Source organism: Odocoileus virginianus, chromosome 33 (assembly GCF_023699985.2).
Source record: "Odocoileus virginianus isolate 20LAN1187 ecotype Illinois chromosome 33, Ovbor_1.2, whole genome shotgun sequence".
NCBI lineage: Eukaryota > Metazoa > Chordata > Mammalia > Artiodactyla > Cervidae > Odocoileus > Odocoileus virginianus.
Genome location: NC_069706.1, coordinates 25,022,189 through 25,041,833, shown reverse-complemented (window position 1 = coordinate 25,041,833; position 19,645 = coordinate 25,022,189). Strand labels below are relative to the sequence as shown.

The 19,645-nt window shown below is 54.1% G+C and overlaps 2 protein-coding genes and 1 non-coding gene across 3 annotated transcripts; 1 reads left to right on the top strand and 2 right to left on the bottom strand.

Annotated features, from left to right (window-relative positions):
- Positions 1–6,363: 6,363 nt before the first annotated feature.
- LOC139032914 (U6 spliceosomal RNA) lies at positions 6,364–6,467 on the bottom strand. The gene has a single exon (XR_011485552.1). It is a non-coding gene; the product is annotated as a U6 spliceosomal RNA (small nuclear RNA).
- Positions 6,468–9,847: 3,380 nt separating this feature from the next.
- IL27 (interleukin 27) lies at positions 9,848–15,276 on the top strand. Its single transcript, XM_020909555.2, has 5 exons — positions 9,848–9,996; positions 12,318–12,490; positions 12,575–12,673; positions 13,681–13,839; positions 14,757–15,276. The coding sequence occupies exons 1-5, from the start codon at positions 9,966–9,968 to the stop codon at positions 15,006–15,008; spliced, it is 714 nt and encodes a 237-aa protein (XP_020765214.2). The 5' UTR covers positions 9,848–9,965; the 3' UTR covers positions 15,009–15,276.
- Positions 15,141–19,633, bottom strand: APOBR (apolipoprotein B receptor). Its single transcript, XM_020909551.2, has 4 exons — positions 19,512–19,633; positions 16,518–19,175; positions 16,164–16,426; positions 15,141–16,073 (listed from the first exon to the last, which is right to left on the bottom strand). Exons 1-4 carry the CDS (start codon positions 19,566–19,568, stop codon positions 16,004–16,006), a joined length of 3,048 nt encoding a protein of 1,015 aa, XP_020765210.2. The 5' UTR covers positions 19,569–19,633; the 3' UTR covers positions 15,141–16,003.
- Between the last annotated feature and the right edge of the window lie 12 nt (positions 19,634–19,645).

Here is a 19,645-nt window from a genome sequence, read left to right as displayed (position 1 = left end):
AAACATTCACCTCCCAGAATGGTGTGGGGTGTTTTTTTGCTTGTTTGATTGATTGATTTTTGGCCAAGCCTTGAGGGTTTTGGGATCCTAGTTCCCCGACTAGGGATGGAACCTGTGGCCCCTGCAGTGGAAGCATGGAGTCTTAACCACTGGATCACCAGGAAGTCACCAGAATGGTGCTTTTATTGTTGTTTTTTCTTTTGCTGCTTGAGGGGCCTTAGTTTCCTGACCAGGGACTGAACACTGGCCCCTGGGCAACAAAAGCAGTGAAAGCATGGAGTCCTAACCACTGGACCACCCAGGGAACACGCACCTCCTGAGATGGTTTGAGGATGCAAGGAAACTGTTTTTCAAGCACTTTACAGGGTACCCAAAAAAGATCCTAAGAAGGTAGCAGAGTGACAGCTGACACCATGGGCTCTGGGCCCATGGCTTCAAGTCCCAGCTTTCTCACCATCTCTGTCTGACGTTGGTCCAGTTATTTGACCTTTCTCTGCCTCCATTTCCCCATATGGGAAGTAAGAGTGCTGATAACATTCAACACAGCATTATGGCTGTGACTGGGTTAATGTAAAATACATAGTAAACATCATGTGAGTGAGCTATTAAAACAAGGGTAGGTGTGCAAGAAATGAGATCTGTCTGTTGTTTAACTGAATCGATATTTCCTGTTCCTTTTCTGCCGGCGGCAGGTGTTTGAAGGGGTCAGTTTGCCATTTTTTCCACTTCTTTTCCCAGGGCACCCCAGGAGCAGAGTCGAGAAGCGGCATGAATCCTCTTGGCCTTGAGTACATTGGAATCTGCCAAGACGTTCCCCCTCTGCCTTCCTGTCCTTTCTGTCTGTTCTGTAGCATCAGCCGCACAGCCCCTGCTCTTGTCTATGTTCTCTGGGCCACCTCCCGCAGCCTTTGTGCCACACTGGGGTGCAGGGGCACTGCTGGGGTCTGTCCACCTGGAAAACGGGTAGAGTTCCTTCCGTACCTCAGATCTCACCAAACTCTTCAGAACAGTCAGGTCAGAGGAATCCCTTCTCAAGGACAGGTCTGCTCTAAGATCTCCCTCTGTCCTTTCCAAATTGCCTCCTTCTTCCTTAATTTGGGGAGTATTTTATTTTATTTTTGGCTGTGCTGGGTCTTCACCGTGGCATACAGGGTTCTCTAGTTATAGCATGTGGGCTTAGTTGCCCCATGGCATAGCAGATCTTAGTTCCCCGACCAGGGATCGAACCCGTATCCCCTGCATTGGAAGGTGGGTTCTTAATCACTGGACCACCAGGGGAGTATTTTAAAATTTGCCCACTCCCCACTCCATCCACCCTGTTCTTGTGTCCTCATGATTTTCTGTGCCTTGAGTCCCCTATGTTAGTTGCTCAGTCATGTCTGACTCGTCGCAACCCCATGGACTGCAGCCCACAAGGCTCCTCTGTCCATGGGATTCTCCAGGGACAAAGAGTGGATTGTCATTCTCTTCTCCAGGGGATCTTCCCAATCCAGGGATCAAACCTGGGTCTCCTGCATTGCAGGCAGATTCTTTACCATCTGAGCCTCCAGGGTTCCACCAGGAGTCCCCTAAGGCTGTTGAAGTAAAAAGGAAACTTCAATGACATCCCTTCCCTGTAGCCATGAAAGTCCACACTGATTAAACAGTGATGGGATGAGCATAAAAAGAAGAGGAAGAAAACTCCACCTGGGTTTGTAGAAAAAAATATCTACAATCGCAGTGGCTTTTATTATCATACTGAATATTTACCAAAGCCCTGTGGGAAGGAAAAGACCTGGGTCATGGGTTCACCAACTGTCACGGGCTCAGCCAGGAGGAGACCAGGTGTGCTAACAACCACACCTAAGCTTTCTAGAGAGTTCTGTGGTCTTCAGGGAGTCCAGGGGGAGCAAGCTAAGAAGCAAGAGCACCTCACTCCCCCGAGGCCCTGTGCAAGCAGCCAGCCTGGACAGAGGAGACTGCTCCCCAGAGGCTGCACCAGGAATCCGGGTCTCTGCCAACCAGAAGCACTTTCTTTTCTTTGTAAAACAAGGTTCTTTTTGCTTCTCTGAAAACAAAAGCGGCTCATGCTGTGGAGGCGCTATGGTAAAGAAACTGCCTGTTAATGCAGGAGACCGGGAGACATGGATTTGATCCCTGGGTGGGGAAGATCCCCTGGAGGAGGGCATGGCAACCCACTCCAGTATTCTTGCCTGGAGAATCCCATGGACGGAGGAGCCTAGCGGGCTACAGTCCAAGGGGTCGCAGAGAGTCGGACATGACTAAGCCCTGACTTAGCACACACCCGCGCTGTGGAATCAGAAGATGACCCCTCACCTCTTGTTCTGTCCTCTTGACTGAACACATTCTTTCCAACTTTAGCAGAACACTGGAGGTATAAAATTAAGCACTTTGTGAAATGTTCGCACCAGCTCCGTGCAGCCTCGCCCTGTTATCTCTCTTTTGGGGAACAGTTGGGAGAGTTGTTAACTGCTTAAGGAAAGAATTATTTATTCCTTCAGCAGGTGTTTCCTGAGCCAGGGAATATTCTAAAAGCTACAGAGACAGTGGTCAACGAGCTTTTTCCTTTTGGAATTGTAGTGAGGGGCAGACAAAGAAGAGGAAAAAACCATGAATTTCAGTAAGGCTTGCCTCTGGTGGCTCAGACAGTGAAGAATTCACCTGCAATGCAGGAGACCCAGGTTTGATCCCTGGGTCAGTAAGACCCCCTGCAGAAGGGAATGGTTATCCATTCCAGTATTCCTGCCTGGAGAATTCCATGGAGAGAGGAGCCTGGCGGGCTACAGTCCAAGGGGTCGCCGCAAAGAGTCAGACACGACTGACCAACTAACACTTTTGTATCTGTGCAATTTAAAATACCTTGGGTCTTCCCTGATACCTCAGTGGTAGAGAATCTGACTTCCAATGCAGGAGACACAGGTTTGATCTCTGATTCAGCAAAATCTCACATGCCTCAGAGCAGCTAAGCCCATGTGCCACAACTTTTGAACCTGTGCTCCAAAGCCTGGGAGCCGCAACTACTGAACCCTGGTATGGGATTTCCATTGTGATCCAGTGGTTAACACTCTGCTTGGGAGTGGCATTCTAGGGCCTCAAACACCTGCGCCTTAGCATCAGGGTCCTCTGGTTCCTCTGCTTCAGAGCTGGTACCTGTCACTAAGTAGGTGCACAATTTCTGTAATAGTCACGAATCAATGCATCAGACATAGTCTTGATTAGGTGCTTTCCTGGTAGTCCAGTGATTGAGAATCCACCTGCTAATGCAGGGAACACAGGTTCTATCCCCAGCCTGGGAAGGTCCCACATGCTGTGGGGCAACTAAGCTCATGTGCCACAACCACTGAGTCCCCATGCCTAAAGTGCGTGCTTCGAGACAAGAGAAACCACGGCAATGAGAAGCCCTCACGTCTCAACTAGAGAGTAGCCCCTGCTCGCCACAACCAGAGAAAGCCTGAGTGCAGCAACAAAGGCCCAGTGCAGCCAAAAACAAATTAAATACATATCTATATATAATTCATAAACTGTGAGCGTGTCCCGTTTCTGGGAAGTGAACTGCCCACTCACCAAGGGGCTCCACGTGCAGTGCTCAGGATTAAGTAACAGACAGAGCAGTCAGGGGTGGTAGAGACCTCATGGCAACTGCCAGGTGAGGGGTCCGGGGTTGGCATGGGGCCCAGGGTCGGCCTCAGAGGGTAAGGCTGCTGGAGGACCTGGTGTCGGCCCAGGGCCCCCTGTCTCTCTCAGACACCTAGCAGGGCCTGGCCCAGGGCTCAGCCTAGAGTCAGTCTTCACTCCAAGTTTTCTCCATAGGGAGGCTTGATGAAACCTTACCCAAGCTAGGAAGTGAGTCCCAACCAGTGGTGCTCAGATACAAGGCTGTCCACGCTGTGGCCCAGAGCCTGCTTGGCTGGCTGTGGCCCAGAGACCTCTGCTTCAGCCCAGACTGTGCTCTAGAGAGGCACATCTCTGGTTACCAGGCTCCTTTGGCCTGGGGACCCCCATTTGCCCTCCAAACCTGTCCGAACTTCCCAAGCTCTAACTGCAGCCTCTTCTGTTCCTTCTTTACTTGCTCTCTCATTTTTTACATATTTAATCTTATTTATTTATTTTTGGCTGTGTGCTGGGTCTCCGTTACTGTACAGGCGTTTCTCTAGTTGCAGCAAGCAGAGACTACTCTTGGTTGCGGTGTGCAGGCTTCTGGTTGCAGTGGCTTCTCTAGCTGTGGAGCACGGACTCTAGGCGCCTGGGCTTCAGTAGGTGCGGCACGCGGGCTCAATAGTTGCAGTTCCCGGGCTCTGGGGCACAGGCTCAGCAGTTGTGGTGCACAGGTTCAGCTGCTCCAAGGCATGTAGGATCTTCCCAGACCAGGGATTGAACCTATGTCTCCTGCACTGGCAGGCGAATTCCTTAACCACTGAGCTACCAGGGAAGCCCTCTTCCTTACTCTCTTCTTCCAACCCTCCTTTAGCCTTTTTTTGCCCATTGATAACAACCATCCCAGAGTATTTATTAATGACAACTAGCATTTCCTAGGAGTTTGTGGAGCAGGACTTATACTACTACTAAGAGCTAAACCGACAGCTTTACTACGTGTCAATCCCCGTTCTAAGCACTTTACAAACAATGGCTCATTGAATCCTCTAAAATAGTCTTATGAGTTTGGATTATTTTCTTCATTTTGTTTTCCTTTGGGCCGAGCTGGGTCTTTGTTGTGGCGCGGGCTATTTCTAGTTGCCACGTGGCTTTTTCTTGCTGCTGTGCAAGGGCTTCTCCCGGCAGTGGGCGGGCTTCTCTTAGGGAGCAGAGGCTCTAGAGCTTGTGGCTCAGTAGCAGTGGAATTCACGCCTCTCTAGTCGCCCCGAGACGTGTGAGATCTCAGTTTCCTGAGCAGGAATCGAACCCATGTCCCCTGCATTGGAGGGCAGATTCTTAACCACTGGACCACCAGCGAAGTCCCCTTTCCTCACGTTAGAGATGATGAAGCTAGGCACAGAGAGGTTACATAACTTGCTTTAAGATCACACGGCTACTCAGCGGCAGTGCCAGGCATTTATGTGTATAATCGTCACTGCTGTCCCAGCTGGCTGGCAGGAGTGGCGTCCCCACTTGGTAGAGAAACCAGGCACAGGGATGTTTCCTGCCTTGTCCAAGGTCACCCTGGAAACTCTTGGAGCTGCAAAAGGTCTGTCTGACTCCCAACTAGAGTCCTGAGCCTTGAAACCCTCTACCTTCCTAATTTTGCCTTCTCGTTTGAGCTGAGAGGTGGGCAGGGCTGGGATGGCGGGCCTCATGTTCCCGATGGGGAAACTGAAGCCCAGCATATTTGGGCAGAGTGGAGCGGGGACTTGCGTTGGGACTTTTCACCCCCAGGCTGGTGTTTTTTCTCTGCAGCCCTGACTCCTGGCCTTCAGACTCTTCCTTCCTGGCACTCAACAAAGCTGGCTTTCCCACCTTCTCACATTCCGCGAAGCTCACTCTTCCTGCCCCTGTATTCATATGTCATTTTCATAGAATGTCCAGCGATGAACGTCTTGGGGATGGCAAGCTGATCCCTGCACCCCCTTCCCCTCAGCTCTCCCCACATACCTGACGTGACCTAGAGAGTGCCCCCCCTACGGGAGAAAAAAAGAGGAGGGGCTGAGGGTGAGAAGCCTTTTTTTCTTGCTAGACTTCCCCTGCCTCACCCCCAGGGTTGGTTGTCCCATAAGAGATGCACCCAAGGTGGGTGGCAGGGGGCGTGGCACCCAAGCTGCCTCAGTGCTGCCTTGAGCACGGGGCAGGACGCTGGGACTCCAGTGGGGTCCAGCTCTTTGCAACCCCAAGGACTGTAGCCCACCAGGCTCCTCTGTCTATGGGATTATCCTGTTAAGAATACTGGAATGGGTTGTCATTTCGTCCTCCAGGGGATCTTCCCAACCCATGGATTGAACCCACATCCCCTGCGTCTCCTGCATTGGCAGGCAAGTTCTTTTTTTTTTTTTCCATTTATTTTTATTAGTTGGAGGCTAATTACTTTACATCATTGCAGTGGTTTTTGTCATACATTGAAATGAATTAGCCACGGACTTACATGTATTCCCCGTCCCGGTCCCCCCTCCCACCTCCCTCTCCACCCGATCCCTCTGGGTCTTCCCAGTGCACCAGGCCCAAGCACTTGTCTCATGCACCCAACCTGGGCTGGTGATCTGTTTCACCCTAGATAATATACATGTTTCAATGCTGTTCTCTTGAAACATCCCACCCTCGCCTTCTCCCAGAGTCCACAAGTCTGTTCTATACATCTGAGTCTCTTTTTCTGTTTTGCATATAGGGTTATCGTTACCATCTTTCTAAATTCCATATATATGTGTTAGTATACTGTAAAAAAATATGGAACGCTTCACGAATTTGCGTGTCATCCTTGCGCAGGGGCCATGCTAATCTCTGTATCATTCCAATTTTAGTATATGTGCTGCCGAAGTGAGCACGGCAGGCAAGTTCTTTTACCCCTGAGACACTGCAGAGGAAACCATACATGTGGCGAGGAGCCAGGCACATGCATACAAGGAGTGCAATGATCAGGTCTGGGGTGTAGGACTTAATTCACCTCTCCTCTCGCGAGAGCTGATGGGCACTGTGCCTAACCTTAGGGTCTTATCACTTGTGTTTTGGAGATAGCAGTGTGACTCCAGCTCCAACCTGGCCTCACCTCCCCCCTCAGTCTTCCTGACTTCACTAAAGCCCATCTTGGTTTCACCAAGGGGTTAGTTCCAAACCTTGAAGCTGACATCATGGGGCCCAGGGATTCCCCTGGCCAGCCCAGGATGAAAATGAAGGACTTGAGTTCCAGTCTTCATTCTGCCACTGATCTGCTCTGTAACCTTGAACAAGACTTCCCCGCCCTGATTCTGTCCTGATGTCACATCTGAGGCTTCTAACTTCTGCTTCCTGAACTCAGGATTCCCTTGCAACCCCATGGAGTGCCCCACATGGTCAGAGCTGTAACAGGGCTTGGAAAATAATCAGAAAAATTGGCAGATGGTTCCTTTCTCTCTCTCTGTTTTTTAATCATCTGGGTTTTAATTTCTCTATGTAATCACAGTGGCAGCATTTGAAAATTGTTATCACTTTTCAATGAGGAAACTGAGGTCCAGAGCAGGCTAGTGACTCACCTGAGGTCACCAGGAGGGTTAGCTGCACACCAGAGTCTAGAGCTCTTTCCAGCAGTTGTTACCCCTCACCACATCCCTTCCATTTCCTTCTGGCCCCAGTCCAAGCCTCAGCCCACCAGCCAAGATCCACTTGTGAAAGCTGAGGCCCAGATGGGTAGACGCAGGCCCATCCTTCAACGATGTGGGCAGAGGCTGTCATGGCCTTCACTGGCCCTCTGGCTTTTTTGCCAAGGATCTGCTAAGATCTCTTCCAGGGCCAGTACCCAGCAGCCCAGGTGCCACTTTACCCACTCAGCACCTGGCTGAAGCCTTGGCCAGACTGGGAGAAAGCTAGCTGTGAGACCTCAGGGCTTTGCTGATCCCAAGCCTTCTGTTTCATCCTGGCAGTTTACAGCTCACCAGCCATAAGCAAAACCTGGTTTAGACACTTGTTGGCAGAAGACAGATTGGTTCAATGATTTATTGAGAACCTGCTCTTGTTAACTACTGTTATGCATCAGTGCATAAAACAGGCAAAAATTCCCATCCTTGTGGAACCCATATTCTAGTGCCTGGAGACAGAGCAAAAAAAAAAAAGAGAGAGAGAGAGAGAGAAAATGTTCAATATCTGAAAATATTTGATATCTAAAGTACTATGCAGAAAAGTAGTACAGGGAAGGGACTAGAGAATTCCAGGGGCAGGCTCACCTTTTATCAGGGTAGTCAGTGAAGATCCTATTTGTGAAAGAGACATTTGAGCACAGTAGTAAGGAGAAAGTGAGCTTTGCACACATGAAGCAGAACAGCAAGTGCAAAGGTCCTGAAGCAGGATGTTCTAAGAGCCAGGAGGAGGCCAGTATGGCTAGAAAGGTATGAGTGAAAATAGAGTGGGCAAGATAAAGAAATGTGAGATGTCCACTGGAGACAAGATTTATGGCAGGAAGGGATGAGCCATTCAGGGAAGAAAGCCCATGCCGAGGGGTCTGGGTACAGAAAAGGTTGGGGAAAGGGACCTTCAGAGAAGGCAGTGAGGGCATTCTAGGCTGAGAGACCAGCCTGTGCAAAGGCAAAGAAGCAACTGGTGGAGCAAGAAGAGGGCTGGAGGGAGGTGTGAGGCTGGAGGAGTCAACCACAGCCAGATTGAGAAGCGGCAAGGGCCGGGAGGTCCCAAGGAACACTGAGAAGTTTGGGAAGGTCAGGAGATTGTAGTCAGAGAGTGGAAGATGGGGTTCAAGGTTTGAAGGGCAAAGTGGCTCTGGGTGATGGCAAAGAGTCAGGAGTGGCTGTGGTTGGGGAGAGGGCGGAGTGTCCATGCCTCCAGAACAATGGCAGGGCTCGGGGATGTGAGGAAAACCAGCCAGGGCCTTGTCAGCATCAGTCTCAGGATGGATGGGACCCAACAGGGAGGAGCATCAGTTGCCTGGGATGTGGGGGAATGGGCTGCCACCACTGGGGGGCGCTGCAAAGGAAACTGGTCCTGGCTGAGCAGGTGCGAGCCACCCTTCTTTTTCCTTTTCCTCCAGTGGCCTTCTGCAGGGTTCCTTGGCAGGTGCTGACACTTCCCTGGGAGTTGGTCCCTGGTGGCCCTGTGCATGGGCACGGCTGGGGAGGCAGGGTATAGGAAGGGGAAGCCCCTTTGGTTTCTGTAACACAGCCGGGGGCCAGCAGGGAAACCCCATGGGTCCTAAAAGGAAAGTGGCAGCAGTGGGCTTGGGGGAAGACCAAGAAACCCCATCTTCTTGAAGATGGGAAATCCAGGGTGGGGCTGAAGGCGGGACAGCGCTGGAAGGGAGATCTGTAGCCAGGCCTGACAGCCATCTACAGAGCAGAAACACCAGAGCAATTCGGGGACCTGGCCGAGCCCTGATCCTGACCTCACAGAACCCAACCTGGCCATGGGCTGAGCCCTGACTCTGCTCATCCACTGAGCTCTTAACCCGGCCCAAGCCTGAGCCCTGACCAGAGTCACCCAAGCGCTCAGGATGTCGGCCGCAGACTGAAGTTTGTGCCCCGTCTGGTCTGAGCTCTGAGCCCAACCCTAACTGGTTCCACACAGGGCCCCCACGTCATTGATAGCTCTGACCCCAAACACAGAGCCAGGGCAGAGCCAGGGCATTGACCCCAGATGAAGTTCAGAGTCTGGCCCTAGACTGAGTCCTGAGTGCTAATCCGAGATCTGATCCTGGCTGAAGTCTGAGCTTGGCCCTGAATGAACCTATTCTCATCCTGCCCTGATCCTGACTACAGACTGAACCCTTGAGCCTGCCCAGACTGAGACCCTACCACCTCACACACAGCCTCATCCCAGCCACCCACTGAGCCCTGACTTCCCTGGCACTCCCTTCCTCAGCCATCTGGTAAACCAGCAGAGCATAAGGATGACTCAAAACCCCAAGTCCCCTCTAATGGGCAATCCCCTTACCTGGCCATCCGTCTTTAGAAGGACAATGGACTGGTGATGGCACTGGGATGATGGCAACAAAGAAGGGAAACAGGAGGGGGGGGCTGGAGTCCCTGGGACCTACCAGCAAGCAGAGTGGGGCGGCTCACCCAAGGGTGGCGAAGTAAGGGGATAGCTGGACTGTAGAGTGCAGCAGGGAGTCAGGAGCTGAGATTGACCGAAACCCCAGCTTCCCGCCACCCCCACTGCACCTCCCACCCTCTCTGGGAAGGGAAATTACATTTCCCCATTTTAGCAAGGGGTGGTGATGAGGGAAGACTCGGTGAACACAAAGCCGAAAGTAGAAGCAGGACGGAAAGTGAAACTGGGCGCAGCCCCCAGTATAAGACTCCCCCTGCCCGGGAGATGGCTGTCCAAGGAGGCTGGGCCCCGCCATGGGCCAGACGGCAGGCGACCTTGGCTGGCGTGAGTTTGAGGCCAGGGCTGGGGGCAGAGGGGTAGGGGCTTGGCTGAGACTGGGCAGAGGATGGGTGAATTTGACCACTGTGGATAGGGACCAAGGGCTGAGAGGCTACTATGTGGCCAAGACTAAGGAAAGAGGCTGAGCAAGTAACACACACACACACACACACACACACACACACACACACACACACAAGGATACAGGACACAGCTGGATAAAAGATGGGAATGAGATAGGCATAACTTGGGGAGAAAGGCTGGGGCAGAGGCTAGGGCTGGGCAGAGGGTGGGGCAGGTTGGCTGGCATGAATGAGGAGACAGGAGTAGACGGGAGGAAATTTGGTGAGAGCTGGGCTGATGATGGGAAGACCTGACTGGCATGAATGGGGAAAACTGGGCAGGCAGTCTGACCAGGATCAAGGCCAGGCAGATAAACTAAGCATTTATTTGGGATGAATGAGCCCCTGCTCAGTCAGCTTGGGTGAGAACTGGGGCTGGCTAGGGGAAGGACAGAAGGAGCAGGGGACTGGGGCCAAGGAGTTAGCAGCCTTACTGGGTCAAGGGTGTGGAGTTTGAAGCTTGGAAGGAGGTTCAAGCTACAGTGGGTGACTGAAGGACTCAGAGGTTGGAACCAGAGCTATAGGCAGAGGAGCCGATGGGAGGATCAGGGTAGGGACCAAGGGCTGGAAGATGGGGACAGAACCCTCAAAGACCAGGTCCAAAACCCCAGGATTGGCTGCAGAGGGGAAGGAGAAGCCAAGGGAAAGTTCTGGGGGCTCCAGAGTCCAAGCAGAAAGCAGGGGGTCAGCAGGAAACGGCACAGCTCGGTTCTGGGTGGGCAATATATGGAACTAGAAAGGACCTCACTCTGTCTTAAGTCTTCAGAGTGTCAGAGTGGCCCCCAAGCCACGGAACCTGAATGCTGGAGATTAGAGACAAGACCCACCATCTCTGGAAGTCCATGGGGGTAGCGGAAGCACCCAGAATTTCCTCTTAGTCTTTATTGAGAGGACATTTCAAGGAGCAGAGCTCAGGGTTTGGAGATAGAGAACAGATAGGAAAGAAGCAGGGAGAGAAGAGGGAGTCAAGAATAAACTTCGACTTAGTAAGCAGTTTTGGTTTGGGTTTCGAGGAGAGTTGTGCAACTGCCTAGGGATTGCTAGATTTCCTCTCCCCGAAGAAGAAACTGCCCTCTTCCCAGAGCTCCAGCCCCACTGCCCCTCTTCCTTCTTTCCAGGAAATGCAGGGCAGGAGGCATTTTCAGAGATCAGCCCATCTGATCCTCCATTTTACAGATGGGAGCCCAAGGCACAGAGATCAGAGGTGGCTTGCTCAAGGGAAGAACCCAATAGAGAGACAAGGCTGCTGCCTCCCGTTCCAGGCCCTCCTCCCTCTCCTGGGAGCCCTGTTTCTCCCACACTGCAGAGTGATCTACCTGCCTTGGGGGAGGCTGGACCCATCTGTCCTTCTGACCCCCTGGGATAGAGCCTTCAGCATCACCAGCCCTCCCCTGAGGTTCTGGTTCAGGCCATCCAAGCCGCCTGGCTAAGCCCGGGGAATCATTGGCAGAATAGACAGTGCCCACTGCGGTGGAGGTGGTGGCCTTCCCCTGAGGTCGCTGGGAGAAGCACTCAGACTCTGCATTTGGGCCAATCTGGACGCCAGTCCCGGTCTGCTCACCTTCTGGCAAGTCACCCTCCCTGAGCCTCATTTTCCCCATCTGCAAAATAGGGAGAATGATAGCACCCAGATTTCCTCACACCCTTGTGCAGTTTGTGCACTGAGGAAGGCATTTGGCCAAGGGAGTTAGTGGCGATCAAGATGCAGCCCGAGATGTGCTTCAAAAGTGGGCACTCTGTGCCAGGCTGTGTGTACCTGGGGAAAGGGCATTTTCCTTTCATTGTCAGGGATGCAGGCGTGCGTGCATACGTGCCAAGATGCTTCAGTTATGTCTGACTCTGTGCGACTCTATGGGCTGTAGCCCACCAGGCTCCTCTCTTCATGGGATTCTCCAGGCAAGAATACTGGAGTGGGTTGCCATGCCCTCCTCCAGGGGTTCTTCCCGACCCAGGGATGGAACATGAGTCTCTTATGTCTCCTGCATTGGCAGGCGGTTCTTTACCACTTGCGCCACCTGGGAAGCCCACAAGAGATGCCATATGGTGTCTCAATAGCTCATTAGTGGTTTTGAGGAGTCAGTGGGATGACACATAGCACGTGCCTGTAGCACAGACTCAGAAAAGGCACGGTCCCTTCCTTCCTTCACCCAAGTTCTCCTCAAGCTCACCCCTCATCTTGTTCACTCCCCTCCCCCATCTCTCCAGGGCTCAGCCTTTTGCTGCTCTTCTTGCTTCTGGCTCGAGCTGGCGTCTGGGGATTCCCGAGGCCCCCGGGGAGGCCCCCCCTGAGCCTGCAGGAGTTGCAGAGGGAGTTCAAGGTCAGCCTGCATCTTGCCAGGAAGCTGCTCTCCGCAGTTCGGTTCCAGGCTCATCACTTTGTGAGTTTCCCTAATGCAGTTGGCTCTGGGGATGGGAAGATCCCCAATCCCCTTGGGCCCCCACTTATAGACCTTGTCCCATAGGCTGAATCTCACCTGCCAGGAGTGAACCTCGACCTCCTGCCCCTGGGAGAGCAGCTCCCCAACGTTTCCACGACCTTCCGGGCCTGGCGTGGCCTCTCTGTGAGTTGGGGGCTGGCAGGGTGGGGCAGGCGAATTGGCAATGAGGCTGGTCTGGGTCCATGGAGATCAAGTCCCCTGAATTGAAGATGGATTTGGGGATAAATTGAAGGAGAGCATCTGGATGAGGCTGGATAGGTCACTGAGTATAAAGATGAGGCTGGAATAAAGAAATGGCATTAGAAAGAAGGTTAAGAATGAAGCTGAGCAAGGACAGAGGCCGGGATGGGAATAGAATGGGATTGGGGATAGAGATTAGTAGGGAGGAGGCATGCAGTTGGTATGAGGAGAGAGAATGGTGAGAGGTTAGGAATGGGGGAAGAGGCTGGAGATGTGTGGAAATGAAGTGGGGGGCAGAGAAATAGGATTGCTTGTGAAGATGGGAATGGAATGGGGGTGGGTACAGTTGGAGATGGGATGGAGACACGGTGACAGTGAGGCTGGACACATGGAAGAGGGACGACACTGGGATAAGGATGGGAATAAGGATAGGAAAGAAGTTGGAGACAGAATAAAAACAAGTGAGAAGATGGAGCTGGGATGGGATGGTAGAGAAGGAATGGAATGGGGTTGTGGATAGAGAGTGATAGGAGGATGGAGATGCGGTTAGGGTTAGAGATGAGTTTGGGCGTAAGACTGAAAATGAGGTTGGGAAAGGAGATAGGATAGAGATCAGAGACCATGGAGATAGGAATGGTGATGAGCACAAGAAAGAAGTACGGATAGAGATGGGGTTAAGGATGTGAATAGCCATGAAGGGACTTCCCTAGTGGTTCAGTGGTTACGACTCCATGCTTCTACTGCAGGGGGTGTAGGTTCACTCCCTCGTTGGAGAACTAAGATCCCTCATGCGTGGTGTGGCCAAAAAAAGAGTTCTACCAAGAATAGATTTGGTGATGGAATGGAGGCTGGAGTTGTGTTGGGGATGGGACCCAGAGAGAGATGAAGTGGGTTGAAAGTGGATCCTTGGCCTGCAGGCCTTTCCTGATGCCTTCCCTCCCCTGCCACAGGACCCAGAACGACTCTGCTTCCTCTCTCTGACACTTCGTCCCTTCTGTACCCTGTTGGGAGGGCTGGGGAGACAGGAGTTCTGGACCAGCTCAGAGAGGATGCAACTGCAGGTCACGAGGTTGGATCTCCGAGATTTGCAGCAGCATCTCCGCTTCCAGGTAGAGTGTCCATCCACCCTCCTCCACCCCCAGAGACCAACACACAAAACTAAGGCTCACTGGCTCCTTTTTTTTTTTGTATTTTTAAATTTTTCACTGGCTTCCTTTTAAAACACTCCCCCTGCCCAGACATATGGTGTCTGGAAGGAGATGCTCTGTGTTTGTGTGTGTGTGTGTGACAGTGTGTGTGTAGGTGCACGAGGCCCTGGCTCTGCCCCCTGAATCTCTGCCTTTTCTTGGGGTCTTGGTCTTAAATGAGAGAAGCCAGGACAGCACCTGGCATCAGCACGTCCTGCATCCAATTAGGTTCCCTTCTCTCTCATCCTCTGACATCACCAGATTTTCTTGAACATTTCAAAGGGAAATAGGAATTTTATCCTTAGTAAAAGGAGAACAGAAAAGGAAGATATCATAAAAACTAACCAGATCACTTTTATGCCCATTTCTGATCCTAAGATGACCCTTGAGAGAGGACCTTCTGGTTCCCTGGTGGACTAGCAGGACTCCTACTAAGCCTCTTAGGACTCCAGACTTTCACTCCTGGGGACCAGGTTCGATCCCTGGTCGGGGAACATCCTTCAAACCCTGGACTGAAACCTAAAGAAAAAAAAGAGAGAGAGGGAAAGAGAGGACCTTCCAGAACTCCCAACCCCCAGGGAAATCCTGGGTGACTGACAGCCCGCTTTGTGAGCACCATCTTGCCTTGTGACTTCCAATTTTTTTTTGAACCAAAAAATGAATCAGGCAGTTCATATGAAATGATGACATCATGGAAGATGTGAAGTAGGGGTTGTCCAGGGAAATCTGAACCTTGTGGTCTCTGATGTCACTCTACACCATGGGGCACAGAAAGAGACAAGGTTTCACTTGGGGTCTCAGGCTGGCCATTCTCTGACCCCCTGCTCCTCTCCTTGCAGATGCTGGCTGCGGGATTCAACCTTCCTGAAGAGCATGAGAATGAGGAGGAAAAAGGACTGCTCCCAGGGGCTCTGGGCGCCCCCTTACAGATATCTGCCCAGGTATCCTGGTCCCAGTTCCTCTACACCTACCGATTGCTACACTCCTTGGAACTTGTCTTGTCTCGGACCGTGCGGGACTTGCTGCTGCTCTCCCGGGGCGGGAACTCAGTCCAGGCCTTGGGGTTCCCCACGCCCAGCTCCCAGCCCTGATGGACTGACCTCTTAGCAGAACCCATTAGGACTTGAGGACTGGAGTCTGGGGCATCAGACAGCCTCCAGCTCATTTGCCTTAGACAAGGCACGACCCCATCCCAGACCCTACCCAATAACTTAAGGCCCCTCCAGTCTTTATCAGATATTTATTTCTTAGATATTTATTTATTGTTTAGAAAAATGAAGGTTTATTTATTGTTTTGGGGGCCTGCTAGTCATCCTCAGACTAGGCCACCATGCTGTCTAATAAAGCACTCCCACCCTCTCTCTGCCTTGGTTTCTTTCCAGAGAAGGGGTGCCTGACACCCCGAGGGGCCCTGGCGCGGAGACTGCAGCTTTTGGCCACCCTGGACTCCTCTCTGCTCCTCCATTTTGGGGGTTTCTGGCCCACATTTTCCCACTCTGGTTTGTTCAGCTGGTGGTTGCCATAGTAACCAACAGAGTTCCCGGACTCAGCTCCCATTCTGGAAGTTCCAGGCAACTGGCTTGCTTCCCTTTGATTGCAAATGGAGCTCCACAGCCCCTCCTGACTCTTTCCTTCAGGCTGGCTTCAACCTCAGAGGATCGCGTTCCTCCTCCACAGCACCAAGGGCCTAGTCAGGGACAGGGTTAGGGAGAGCAAAGAGTGGGTGCCGTCTGAGAGGGAAGGCTGTGGGGAGAACTGTCTCTGTCTTCCCTCGGTTTTCCAAGCAGCTGAGACAGATTTATGAGGCAGGCAAGGCAGGTCCTCAGAGAGAGGCAACCCCAGCAGGGCAGGGGTCCATCAGCCACAATGGAGAGGCAGACTCCTTAAGTTCATGGTTCTCGCTGGCATCTGGTTCTGTCTGCTCCCGGACAACACATGCAGCAACTCAGGTCCGGCGGGGGTGGGTAGCGGGGGTCGGTGAAAAGGACACGTCCAAAGCGGCAGAGGAAGTCAGGCTGAGCTGGGTTCGACCCAGCCGTCCCAGCAAGCCTTGCTCGGCGCCTGGGTCCCAGGGCCTCGAATCCCGTCACTGGGGCTTTGGCTGGCCCAGCCGGGCTCGCAGTTCCTGCATCATGCCTGGGTGTGCCAGGCCAAACCTGCAGATGGAAGACAGGCCGTGGGGAGCTGGCCTCCAGGTGCTGTTAGCCTCTTCCCAGGCCGACCGGGTCACCCCACCCTGTGCTCACCCCTGTCCCAAGGGACTTCTCCTGGCCGGCAGTGGAGTCCCTTCAGGCCTGGGGGGCCTTGGCTCTGGCGGCTGCTCTGGCTGGATTCTCCGCTCTGGGGCTGATGGCTCCTCCTCAGGAGGGGGGCTGGGAGGCTCCTCGGGCGGCTCAGGGCCCGGGGTCCGACGGAAAGAGGGCCGGGAGCGGCGCTGCGAGGAGCTGCGGGACAGGAATACCCGGCTCCTCGAGACAGAGACGTCCAGGCGGGACCCCGGGAGCAGGGCCTGTAGGGAAGAGGGCACAGGGTACCACGGGGCCAGCTACAGCTTTGGGATTTTGCTCCATCCTGCCCTGGACCCTACCCAGAGCGCTCACCTCACCCCACTTGCCATCAGCATCCTGTCCAGCGCTCCGGTCAGCCTCCCCTCGTGGTCCCGGCTCAGCCTCCGCAGGGCCCTCATTGGTCGACTGGTCCTCCAGGGCTTGGACATCCTCCAGGCCTTGGATATCCTCCAGGCCGTCTGGATCAGTCTCCGCGGCCTCTGCCTTTTGGCCTCCGGTCACCCCGGCATCCTCCACGTCAAGGGGCCTTTGTGCTTTTCCCTCCTCGGGGTGCTGGTTCCCACGCTGCCCCTCACCACTCTGCCCCTGCTCCCTTGCTCGCCATGCCCCAGCCTCTCCTTCCCACAGTGCCTGCCCTCCTGGGAGGTCCTCTGCCCTCAGCGCCTGTGAGCCCGAGGGAAAGTCATCCACCTCACAGATTCCTTCTGCCCCTGCTGATTCCCCCAGCCCCGTCACCTCTCCCTCTGGCTCACCTTCCAGGGTAGCCTCAGGAGCCTCTGCTTGGCTACCTTGGCCAGGCACCTCCTCCTCGGCTGAGCCCTCCAGGCCAAACTCCTGCCCCCTTCCCTTCTCTCCCTCTGCAGCCTCCACCAGCTCACCTCTGTGAGCTTCCTCTCTCCCTTCCGAATCCCAGCCTCTCCCAAAGGCATCCCCAGCCTCTCTTTTGGGCTCTTCTCCAGGCCCAAGGGCCCCTCCATCCAAAGCTGCCTTATCCTCCACCATCTCAACAGCCAAAGAATCTGCCTCCGGGCTCTCGCTGCTCTGGGGGCTCAAAGCCTCCGCCTCCAGCCTCCAGCCTTTCCCTGAAGGTCTGTCCTCCCCGAAGGGCCCAGGGGCCTCTACCTCCTCCTCCTGGGTTTCTCTGATGTCCAACTCTCCCAGGAACTGGCTGGTCCCTGCTTCTGCCCCGTGCCTTCTGCCCTGCTCCTGGTTCTCTGCTCCCGGGGCCTCCGCCTCCTCTGCTCCATGCCAGGCTTCCATCCACTCCCCACCTGCTTCTGGGATTGCTGGTCGTGCCAACTCTCGGCCTCCTGCAGCCTCCACCACCGATGCCTGGCCTCTTGTAGCCTCCTCCTCCCTCTCTTCAGCATCTCCTTTTTCCTCCTGGGCATCATCTCTCTCCACATCCTTTCTTATATTTTCCCAGGCTTCAGTCACAGAGCTGTTAGGCTTCACATGCCCCACGTGCCTGGGATATTCCTGCAGGCTCCTCTCTGTCTCCTCTCTGCTCAGGGCTAGAAGGCTCTGGAGCTCTTCTTTACCCACCGGCCCTTCTTCAAGTTGCTCTGTTGTGGTCTGGGGGCCTCCCATCAGCTCAGGTTCTTGGCCTCCAGTGACCGTGTGCTCAAGGCCACCCCGCTCCTCCTCCAATGCTTCATCCCCTGTCTGAGTCTCTTCCTCCCCTCTCCGCCCATTGAACTGCTGGGGCCTGGCCTCTGGGGTTGCCTCCAAGTCAGCATCCCCTTTAGCCTCATTAGCTACTTTGGCCTGGGGCAGCTCAGCCTCTGCGGCCGAGCGACTCTCCCTCTTCTGCTCCTCAGCCTCCTCTGTTTGTACCATCTCCTTGAGACTGGCTTGACCAGCCTTGACCTCTGAGCCTTGCCTGCCCACGGCCTCTTCCTCAGCCCCATCTGCCTGGCCCTCAAAGCCCTCCCTTACCTCCCCCACTGACCTCGGCCCTTCCTCAGTCTCCCTCCCTGCTGCCTGGCCTTTGGCTTCTGCTTCCACTCTCCGGGTTCCTAGGACCTGAGTCTGTTCAGGGAACAGGCTCACTTCAGTCTCTCTATTCTCGTCCACCTCCTCCTCCTCTTGGTCTCTCTTGGAGGTCTCCTCTAGGGCCCAGACTCTACCAGTACCCTCTGGGATCCTTTTTTCTGGGACTGCTCCATATTCTGCCTCCTCGACTCCTGGGAGGTCAGCCTCCTCCCTGCCTGAGGCTTCCCCATCCTCAGATTCTGCCCCCGGCTCCTGCGTCCCCAGTGCCCTTGGGCTTCGGTCATACCTGACCACCACCACCCCTTCTTCCCTGCCAGCCCCTTTGGCCCCAGGGCCCTGGATCTCCTCTGCCGCTGCCTCACTGACCACCTGCTCTGACTCCTTGCCACCCCCTGCCACCTTGTGCCCATCAGCACCGGCCTTCCCCTCAGGCTCCTTGTGCCAGGCCCGCTCTGACTCCACCCCTCCCGCCATCCCTGGCTCTGTTGCCCTGACCTCTTCCTCCTCCCGTTCCCATGTTCTCAGTGTCTCCTCTCTCTTCACTTCCTGCTCATCATGCTCCTGGCTCTCCAGAGCTTGGCCCCTCCTATCTTGACCAGCCTCCGACTTCTTTCTGGCCTCCAAGGGGATACCTGAATCCTGGCATCTGATGGCTTTGGCTGCCTCCCAGTCCCCAGTGTCGTGCCTCTCAGCTTGAGACCCACGGGAGCTGCCTTCTCCCCCACCTGAGGTCTGTTCTATAGCTGAGCTTTCCTCCCAGCATCTTCCAGTCTCTCCAGGCTGTCTCAGCCCTCCATCCTCCGTGCTTTGACTGCCTCCAAGACCCTCCAGGGCCTCCTGGGCTTCCTCTTCCACCTTCCCCAGGGGCCTTCCTGCAGCCACCTCCCTCAGTTCCTTAGCTGCACATGCCTCCTTCCTCTCTACAGTGGGGACTTCATCTCCTATAAGGTAGGAAACAAAGGTATTGAGAGAGTCCTAGAAAAAAAGAGGGAGGGAGACAAAAGGCATTAAGGGGAGGCCCGGCCCTCTTCCTGGGGGCCCTGGGCAAGAGGAACTCAGGATAAGAAAGAGGGGTTCTAGGATCTGGGGGAAGGAGGAGGACAGGATCTGCAGAAGGAGTAGGAAAGGGCCTAGATGAGAGGTCTGTGGATACGTTTGCGGGAATTGGGGGATTGCAATCCAAAGATTGGGCTAACAGGCTGCCTGATCCTGGGAAGGAATCTGGGTCTGAGGAGAGACTCAAAGGGAGAAAGGAAGGTGAGGCCCCAGAGAGCAGGGTGAAAGGCTCCAGCATCTCTTTGCCCCTCTCACCAGTGCCCCTCTCAAGGCCTGATGCAGCCCAGGGAGATGTAGCCGGAGGAAATCCATCCTGTCTGTCTCTGTGTGTCCAGAAAACTGATAATGATTGTCCCCACCCACTGAACCGGTCTTCCCCAGGACCCAAG

Coding starts and splice junctions, on each gene's coding strand:
- IL27 (XM_020909555.2), top strand. CDS start 9,966: ATGGGCCAGACGGCAGGCGACCTTGGCTGGC. Junction 9,997..12,317: donor GGCAGGCGACCTTGGCTGGC/GTGAGTTTGAGG, acceptor CCATCTCTCCAG/GGCTCAGCCTTTTGCTGCTC. Junction 12,491..12,574: donor GGTTCCAGGCTCATCACTTT/GTGAGTTTCCCT, acceptor CTTGTCCCATAG/GCTGAATCTCACCTGCCAGG.
- APOBR (XM_020909551.2), bottom strand. CDS start 19,568: ATGGATTTCCTCCGGCTACATCTCCCTGGGCTGCATCAGGCCTTGAGA. Junction 19,176..19,511: donor AGGCCTTGAGAGGGGCACTG/GTGAGAGGGGCA, acceptor CTTTTTTTCTAG/GACTCTCTCAATACCTTTGT. Junction 16,074..16,163: donor AGAAGTCCCTTGGGACAGGG/GTGAGCACAGGG, acceptor TTCCATCTGCAG/GTTTGGCCTGGCACACCCAG.